The 9,780-nt window shown below is 55.5% G+C and overlaps 1 protein-coding gene across 1 annotated transcript; it reads right to left on the reverse strand.

Moving 5' to 3' along the window:
• Positions 1 to 2,211: 2,211 nt before the first annotated feature.
• Positions 2,212 to 6,189, reverse strand: Adra2a (adrenoceptor alpha 2A). The gene is made up of 2 exons (XM_090346895.1): positions 5,836 to 6,189; positions 2,212 to 5,580 (listed from the first exon to the last, which is right to left on the reverse strand). Exon 2 carries the CDS (start codon positions 5,298 to 5,300, stop codon positions 3,879 to 3,881), a length of 1,422 nt encoding a protein of 473 aa, XP_090203021.1. The 5' UTR covers positions 5,301 to 5,580; positions 5,836 to 6,189; the 3' UTR covers positions 2,212 to 3,878.
• Between the last annotated feature and the right edge of the window lie 3,591 nt (positions 6,190 to 9,780).

The following is a 9,780-nucleotide window of genomic DNA, read 5'->3' on the forward strand; positions in this document are numbered from 1 at the left end:
CCTACTGTTTGTGTTGGCACCAGGATGACTTCACCGGGCTCCACCCCCCACCACCACAGGAATGCCCTCCACGGGGGAAGGTGCCCTTCCCTACTCCCAGACACCCAGGCCTCTTCTGAGAGGGGCCTGGGGACCTGGACCCTGCTCTGTTGCTTCCTGACAGGTGTCCCAAATGGGCACAGAAGCTCACCATAAGGATCAGGCTGGAGAAATGACAGCCCGTCTGGCCCGGGCGTGAGGGTCACTGCCTGGCACTGGTTTCATAGCTCAGCTACTGAAACCAGAGCTTCCTGCCCTGCCCCCTTTGCCAAAGTTTACGAAGCACAAGCCCTACCTCCTATTTTCCTGGCTCCCAGTTATTATCACCTGTTCCCTCTGCATCCTCCCAGAATGCATCAGTGCCAACTTCTCCCAGCCCACTCTATGTCTGCTTCCCTGCTGTGCCGTCCTTGTTCACAGCTACCTAATGCATCACCCAGGCACCGCTTATCTCCACCTGACATTCTACAGCTATCAGGGGGCAAGTAAGAACCTATTCTCTCTGACTGTGAAAGTAAGAGAAAGAACAACCTCAAAATGCCCGGTATGGTGCTGACACAGAGGGTTTCCCCGGGCTTAGCAGCATCAACAATCCACAGGGCAGGGTAGAGCACTGTGGGGAGGGGATTGGAGGGCCCTGGGGCGGTGCACATCCAGTCCCTCTTCAATGCAATGCGGGAATGCAGGAGGCTAAGGTGACTTCTGCTCTCAAACTCTTCTTCAATTAGAGAATCAGACAAAGGGAAAAGCCTAAGGCATGTTCCTAGCCAACCCCTGTGCACAGAAGCAGCTGACAAAGCATTAGGAGAAGACTTGCATTGGTCCAGGACGAAGCCATTGTATTTGCTGGTACAGACTTCCAAGACGCACTGTAGGCCCTACCTACAGATACAGCTCTCCACCCTGCCTGGGCTCCATTCATCTCTAAGGCTCTCCTCCACTTCTATATGGGATAGAGGAAGCTGTGATAATGGAGATCCCTTCACAAAGCACCACTGCCTGAGCTCCCTCCTTTCCTAGGCAGGTAAAGAGCTACCAAATACTTCTCCAGGAGATGTGGCCAAGCAGTCAACAGCCAACCCCTGAATGCTTAACTAAGGTGGGCCTATTATCTGACCTGTGGGACATTACCTGCCCTACGGGGTGAGGGCTTGGAGAGCAGACCTCAGACTTCCACCAGGGTGCCAAGCTTGGCACCAAAGGCCAGGAAGCTAGTTTGGGAAGCCTCCTGAACAAGGGGCACCCACAGGGACTCCTAAACAAGCCACTCTGTACCCAGCTGCTTGGGCTGGCCTTCCTCTCAGTCACATACATGGCAAATGGCTTCTTACCCAAGGCAGCCTGAGGCCAGAGCCCCATCACCCAGAACTGCAGCATCCCAAGCAAGCTACTTCCTCCCACCTGCCTCTTCATCTGTCAGATGAGAAGCTGGATTGCCAGCTCCCCCAGATGCCAAGAGCCATCGCCAGAGTGCAGGGATCTTGTGACCGGAGGAGTAGGGCAGACTTTGGCATGACAGACAGGCGACAAGAAGGACACGCACCTTTGGCCAGAGAACACTGGAGCTACCAACTAATACGAGATTCTATTTAGGTATTTATCCCACTGCATCGAGAGCATGGCACATGCTGTCTATTATCACACTGAAGGCATGGAGTATATTCCAGACTTTTGCATATATACATCCAAGCTTGGAAGGCGACAGACATTTACAAGTATGTACATATGTTGGCGCATACATACTCTTTGGAGAAATGTACACAATATGTATCTACACACTTGAGGGTGTAAGAACTCTGGAAAGGGTCTCTCTGGGGTTAAGAATACAGACCTGTGCCAGGTGCTGGTGGCTTACACCCATAATTCCAGCTACTCAGGAAGCTGAGATCTGAGGAGCCAGGTTTGAAGTCAGCCTAAGTAGCAAGTACATGAGGGTCTTATCTCCACTTAACCAGCCAAAAGCCCCAAGTAGAGGTATGACTGAAGTGGAAGAGTGCCAGCCTTCCAGCAGAAAAGGCTGCGCCTCTCAATACCAGCATACAGTGGGGAAAACGGAAAGGTAGGAGAGAAGAAGAAAAGAGAAGAGTGTCAAGGAGAGAATAGAAGAGAGAAGAGAAGAGAAGAGAAGAGAAGAGAAGGGAGGGGAGGGGAGGGGAAGGGGGAGGAGAGGAGAGAAGAGAAAGGAGGGAAGGGGAAGAGAAATGAGGGGAGGGGAGAGACAAAGACCCTTCAATAAGATGTAGTCGAGTACAATTATTTCCACAAGTTTATGAACCTTGAGCAGGGGCCCCTCAGTTTCTTTATCTGTGAAGTGAAGGTGACGCTAGGGTTTAGATCAAGGGTTCTCAAGAAGTAGAGGCCAGTAATAGGCAATAGCTGTACCAGGCTCTCTACAATGTCTACCATGTAAGTAAGGAGCATTTAACAAGCAATGCTTTTGTTATTGCTCATGCATCTAAAGGTATTTTACCATATACATAAAGACAGATGTTCCCAGAATCTTAAAGCTTTTGAAAACTCACATAACAGACAGGAGGACCACTTAATTCATATTTATTTCACATTTGATCTGTAAACTTTATTTTTTTTAAAAAAAATCCACTGTCATGAGCAACTTGTGCTGACATTTTCTTGAGTGAAATCAGAGCGCTGGCCTTCCATTGTCTCTGTCCCCAACATGTAGAAACCTAGATTGTAAACACGAGGTCTCCAGGTTTGCCCCTGGCTTTGGCCATATTCATTAGTGATGTGATCTCAGCCAGAAAAGCAGGGGGAGGAGGGGAAGGGCAATACTTTGATACCTAAGAGCTCTTGGGGCTTGGAGCTGGACAGTTTGGCAGGCCCATTTGTCTTTTCAAACTGTTTACCTTGGGCAAATTGTATTGGATCTGTTGCTTCCACCTAATTTCCACTCCACTGTGTCTAAAAACAGCAGCTCAACGATTTCCCCTTAGTCAGGGTTTTGGGGTGGGGGCGGGGAGCACGCATACAGGACAGAAATGTAGTCTTCTTCAAGCAGAGGCCCCTGAGATGGGGAGGGGCACCGGAAAGAACCAGTTCTTAAGTGAGTTACTGGGGCAAACGGTGCCTCAGAGGATAATGGCTTTATACACAGGGCTGATGCAAGGCGGAAAGGTTCATTTACTTGTGTCTTGGGCCATCGCTGAAGTATTTACATAGGACAAGGCCATTATGCTGTTAGGCACAGAAAAAAAAAAAAAGTAAAAAAGGACAGAAATCTTTTTTTCCCTGTCAGGAAATCTCAAAGCAGGTCTGTGTCCAAGGAACTGTCCTCAGCAGTTGCTGGTGAGGACAGAGGGACATTGTCACGCTAGAAAAGGGCTTGCATTGCAAAGGCCCCTGGGTCCTGCCTGGAGTGTGCCTTTCCAGCAGGATTCCAACATCACAGCTCAGGCCACCAGCTGGGAGGTTCCAGGGGGGTGCTATCAAAAAACCAGTGTGTATTTACAGAGAGGGTGGGGAGGGAGAGAGGGCAGGGCTGCCCTGAGTGGGGAGTTTTCTTTATTGAAAAGGAGAAATTAGACCGGGAAGTTGGGCAGGAGTGGAAAAATACCTTTAAGCAAACAATACTGATTAGGGGTGGCCCACCAGGAAAACAGCTCCTGGTCGTGTACAACGATCGAGGGTGCCTGTGGCCCCGGCTAGACAGCACGTTTCCCCTCCTGGGCGCTCTCAGCGGAATGCAGAGCACCGTGTGCCGGCCAGGAAACACGGAAGAAGCAGGTCCCGGGTGGAGAGCGCTGGGGGGCCCCTGGGCGCCCCAGGCCCGCCACCTGCAGGAGTGTGGAAGCCAGGCCGGCCTTGCGCGGGCGGCGGGCTCACACGACCCGCTTTCTGCCCCCCCTACAGAGGATCTTCTTGAAGGCTCGGCGGAAGTCGTGGTTGAAAATGGTGTAGATGACGGGATTCAGCGAGCTATTGCAGTAGCCGAACCAGAAGAAGAAGTTGAAGAGGGTGCCGGGCACGGCGCAGCCGACCGCCGTGAGCGTGTAGGTGAAGAAGAAGGGGAACCAGCACACCACGAACACGCCGATGACCACGGCCAGCACGAACGTGAAGCGCTTCTCGCGGTTTTGCCGCCCGCGCCAGCGCGAAGTCTTGGCGCCCCCGCCGCCACGCTCCTCCCCCGGCCCGGTCCCGGGAGCTCCGGGCCCCGTCGTCCCGGAGGCGGCTGCGCGTCGAGGCAGGCTGTCCCCCGGCTTCACCTGGCCGGCCCGGGCCTTGCCCTTGGCCCGGGAGCCGCCGCGCTCGGGTCTGCGGGGCCCCGGGGGCCGCTCGGCGTGCTCTGACGACGAGCTCTCCTCCAGGTCCAGCGCCTGGTCGGCGGCGGCGGCGCCCGGCCCCGTGGGGGCGGGGTCCCCCGGGGCGCCGTTGAGCTGGGTAGGCAGTGGCTGGGCCTCGGCGGCCGCGGGGTCGGCGCCGCGCTCGGGGCCCAGGCCGTTGGGCCTGCGCTCGGCGCCCCCCGGCGGCAGGGCGGCGGCGGCGGCGGCGGCGTCGGGGCCCCGGCGGCTGGGCGGCACGCGGGTGCGGCGCTTGGCGATCTGGTAGATGCGCACGTAGACCAGGATCATGATGAGGCAGGGCACGAAGAAGGAGCCGATGCAGGACGAGATGACATACCACTTCTGGTCGTTGATCTTGCAGCGGGGCTCGCTCGACTGGGCGTCCGGCTCCTTCTCGAAGGAGATGAGCGGCGGGAAGGAGATGACGGCCGAGATGACCCACACGGTCACGATGATGGCCTTGACGCGGCGCGGCGTGCGCTTCAGGTTGTACTCGATGGCCTGCGTGATGGACCAGTAGCGGTCCAGGCTGATGGCGCACAGGTGCGCGATGGACGAGGTGCAGAAGAGCACGTCCAGCGCCAGGTAGATCTCGCACCACACTTTGCCAAAGTACCAGTAGCCCATGACCTCGTTGGCCAGCGAAAATGGGATGACGAGCGTGGCCACCAGGATGTCCGCGGAGGCCAGAGACACCAGGAAGAGGTTCTGGGGAGCCTTGAGCGCGCGGCTCGTGAACACGGCGATGATGACGAGCACGTTGCCGAACACCGTGAGCAGCATGAGCAGGCCGGCCAGGCACACGAGCGTGAGCGTCACCTGCAGGGAGTAAGGGGTGGCCCGCGCGCCGCCCCCGGGGGCCTCGGTCCCGTTCCAGCTCGCATTGCCCGAGTCCGGCTTCAGGGAGCCCATGGGCGCAAAGCTGCCCTCGGCCAGCGGCTGCTCCTGGCGGAACATGAACGCGACGCGGGCGCCCGCTAGCTCGCCTGGGCCTGCTGCCAGTCGCCTTCCGGCCGGGCACCCCGGAGTCCTCCTCTTCCTCCTGCGCCCCGCCGCGGCGTCTCACATGCGGAGGGGGCCCGCGGGGAGACGGAGCCCGGGCCGGGGCGGGGAGGGGGGAAGGCTGACGCTAGTGGCCCATGGACCCGGCTCCCGCGAAGGGCGCCGGCCCGCGCCTCGGACCCGCGGAGTGGGCGCCTTCTGGATCCCAGCTCCTAGACACAGCCAAGTTTTCTTTCTAAGCAGCAGGAGAGAGAGGGGGGTAGGGAGAGAGCAGGGCGAGACGGTGGTTAGAGATTCGTTCTTCAAGACGGTGATGATGAGTTGGGATGACAGAAAATTGATATGTTTGCATATAAATACATATATGTATTATGCGCGCGCACACACATGCACACACACACACACACACACACACACACACACACACACACACACACACACACACACACACAGCTTGACTCCGGAGCAAGAGCAACGCAAGAAGTCTTACCATGTGCAGGGTCCGCCCCCACCCCGGGCGGGAGGCGCAGGGGTTGCCGTGGGCTGGGGGTCCTATGTCTACCTCTTTAAATCCTCCGGGCGCTCTACGCCTCCCCTGGGCGCGGCGGTGCGGGCTGGGCCCGACTTGGGGCCTCTCCGAGCGCCCCGGGACTTCCAAAGTTGCGCGCCCGACTGGGGCTGGGGCGCAGCGGCGCGCGGAGCTCGGGGGCGGCGGCTGGGTGGGACGTGTGGGGGCCGCATGAAGGTGTCCCCGTCCTCGAGCCGGCTGGACCAGGCGAACCGAGGATCGGCCTTCCAAGAGCCGCGGGGCCGCGGCGGGCAGGGTGTCTCCTGAGCGTGGGCTCGGTGGACGCCGAGCGCCGCAGGCCGGATGAGCCTGGGGTCCGAGGACAGCGTGAGCGAGCTTCAAGCCGGAGCCGGGACCCGAGGAGGAGAAAGCGCAAGACTGGTTGGGCGGCGCGCGACAGCGGCGGGGCTTCTGCACGGAAGCGGGAGACGCTGCTGCTCCGCCTGGCTTCGGTGGACTGGTTTTATAGCCCCGAGATCTAGCCGGCGTTGCCGAGCAGCCGGCGTCAGCCCCCACGTGGGAAGCCGACCCTCCTCCGCCCCTCGCGCCTCCCCTCGGCGGGTCTAGCACCCGCGCCCGCCCCGCGCCGGACCCCGGGGAGCACAGCGCTGCGCAGCCCTGCAGGCTGAACCGGCCCTCCGGAGAGGCGGGCACCTAGATCGCGGGATCGGAGAACCAGCCCGGGGCTGGGGAGCCGCCCCTGCTGGGAGTTGGCCGGGCAGTGCCGGCCCCACGGACCTCAGCGCCCACATGGAGATGGGTCCTGGAAAGGAAGGGTGGCCTGCCGGACGCGCCGACACAGGTTAAGGGGAGTAGCCGCGGGTACTGAGGGCATCTGGGCGGGAACGGCCCCACCCTGACTTGGCGGCAGGTGCTCCTGGCAGCCCTGGGGAGAGGGAGCCTGGCGGGGAAGGAAGCAGCGCGTTCGGATCAGACTCCTGGAACGGAATGCGCAAGTACCCACGCGCCCGCAGGCCAGGCCAGGGTTCCGACTTGGTACAAGACAGTCGCCTGTCATCCCAGCTGCAGATCTATGTGCGGGACGTGGGCAGCTCAGGGTGTGAAACCGCGCCCCCCTGGACACACATGGGGAGGGGTCCCGGAGGCCGGGGCGGGGCGCCGCGGCAGAACGAGGGCGCACTGACACCTGCTGGCCGCTGGCTGTCATGGCCGGGAAGCGGTAACTGGGTGCGGGCTCCCCCGTCCCTGCTCCTCAACTACACCTTCTTTCTCCAGGCAAGTTTTGGATCTAAGCCGAGGACAGGAGAACCCAGATTTAATTTTTTTTTCATCTTGCATATCTTCGCAAAGCAGCGACTGTTGTGTTTCGACCTCTGGCGATTGCAGAACTTTACTAAAGTCGCATCATGAAGGACTGGAGGGTACTCAGCGCAAGGCAGGCCCCACAGCCCACGATGGTGCAGAGCCCAGCCTGGCCTGGATCCTCGCCGCTTGCCTTCCCACTGACGCTCCGAGAATCAGTATGTTTTAGTTAAAATGCAGACAGTTTTTTTAAATAACTAGAAGAAAGGGAAGCTCCCTGACTCCAAACACAAAGATGGAAACAGTAATTCCCCAGATTTGATTAGTGCATGTTGTCTACATGTATTGGAAGCTCACTATACCCCCATTATTACCTGCTAGCCAAAACATTTTTTAACATTTAAGGAGGTGAAACATTAACTATACTACGTGCATGCACACAGCATCCCACATATTTGCCCAACAATGTTTGTTGATGTTTTTTGGTTTTACTTTTAAAGCTAGACTCCACCCCATATTCACACACATCTTTGGGTAAAGGGGAAATGCTCTCCAAAGAAGAGAGCATGTTTTCTCTCTGGGTCATGGTAAGCTTTCCCATCTGTGTCAGTGATGCCTGTGGTTTTCCAGTCACAATACCAGCTTATGCTGTGCTATCTGCACTTTACAAATGAGCAGCAGGCAGAGCTGCCATAAAGCCCAGGAGGACAGGAAATGCCAGAAGGACAGATATTAGACCTGAAAAGTTGTAGTTAATGGCCCATTAAACCCAAAATGCCTTGTGTAGCTATCTAAGTTGGAAGTCCAAGAAGTGAAGAGACTACCTCTGTAAGTGCAGGCTGTGGTCTGGATGGGGACTGAGGACTCAGTGGATGACCTTGACCCTCACCTTCAACCCCAGCTGCACTAGTGATGCTAATCACTGCTCTTGCTACATATTTCACAGATGTCTCATTCGACTCCAGCCCCCTTCCTTCCCATTGTTTACCCAAGAGCACACCCTCTCCATAAAATACTGGGGAGCCTGAAAGCTAAGAAAGCAGAATTTTCCCCCTCTCTCAGTCCATTTTTTCCTACCTTCTACTCAAATCTATTGTGACTATATCCAATTTTTGCACAATTCCAGGACCCCCAAGCCTGGAGTATAATATAAAAAGTAGACATCAAAGCCTGGGGCCATCTGGGATTCGCATTGCTGTTGTAAAATTAATTGACAAGGTCTTGGGAGATCATTACTCTTCCTCTCCATGCCAGTTCCCAACACAATGCTCTCTCCTCCTCATTTAAAAAGCCATGGGTTGGTGAGGAGACACATACTGTCCAAGGTGCTTCCCCCATTCTTGAGGCTATGTATGACAATGATTGTCACATTTCCCACACGCTTTCCAAGCAGCCAACTGGCTACTTAACTCCCTACTTTTGGAATCTCTTCTCCTAGAAAGGAAACAGGTCTTTCAAGGAACTCAGAATCTTGCAGCCAGCACATGAGATTAAGAGGAACATGAGCTGCCTTTTGTTAAGTACTTTGGATGTATCCTGCCCAGGGCCAGAGCTTCTTTTCACACAGAATTCTTCCTCCTGGCCCAGGTCCTGATCACCAGAGGTTCTGCCTCCTTGTCTGTCACACAGGGGCAGTATCTATGATCTTGGAAAAGCTCCACGAACATTTAATTTTTGCTGGAGGTTTTTGTTCTGTGCTAGCTGAGAGACCTCAAACTGAGTAGAGACAGCCAGGAAGACAACCAGGCCCGTATGTCACATCAGAAAGAATGACCTGCCAGAAAAATGATGGTTTTTCAGGCCTAAGGTGGATTATGGCACACATACATTCTAATAAGACCCCCTTGAGAAAGCCTGTTGAAGATCCTCTGGCCCAAACTACACATTTCAGTGGGGTTGGAAGTGATAAGTGGCAGCCCTAGAGGGAGGAGGGAAGGAAATTGGAATTTCCTGAGGACGTTTATGATGCCAACCTAAGCTACAAAGAATGGGCCGAGGTTAAAAAACGCTCTCCTGAACCTTGGCCAGCAGGACTCACAGTCCTCCACAGAGTTGAGGCAGAGAGCAGAGGACAGCCACTAGAAATATGGAGGGGATTGGCAGTAAATACCAGAGGAAGAGCCACATCTGGGCGCACAAATGGAAGCCCAACAGTTACTAATTTTATTAATAAAAACAAATATCGTGTACTAACACTGACCATATGCTAGGTACAGTGCAGAGCAGTTTACACATTTTATTGAGTTCCCAAAGCAATCCCACCACATAAATGCGATGAATTTGCCTACATAGATGGAGAAAACAAGATTTAGAGAACCTAAATATACACCCAGAGGAAGTCAGACCTGGACCCTGTGTTTCATGACTGTAAATTCAACAAGTTGTTTTTTTTTTAATCCCCCACTGTGAGGCTCCACTGCCAAAGAGGAAGGAATCCACTGTATGCTGATCAGAGTGAGAGCTTGACAAGTGGGTAAATCCCTCTCTTTCCTTTCCCTCTTGTCATTTGTAACTAGGACAAGTTTGTATAGAGCCAGGCACATTCCTTCACTCTACATCTGGCTGACAGGAGGGAGGGGTAGCCTCCTGCACTCCATATAAAAC

The sequence above is a fragment of the Megascapheus bottae genome, chromosome 15 (genome assembly GCF_031878675.1).
Source record: "Megascapheus bottae isolate mThoBot1 chromosome 15, mThoBot2.hap1, whole genome shotgun sequence".
In the NCBI taxonomy this organism is placed as follows: Eukaryota; Metazoa; Chordata; class Mammalia; order Rodentia; family Geomyidae; genus Megascapheus; species Megascapheus bottae.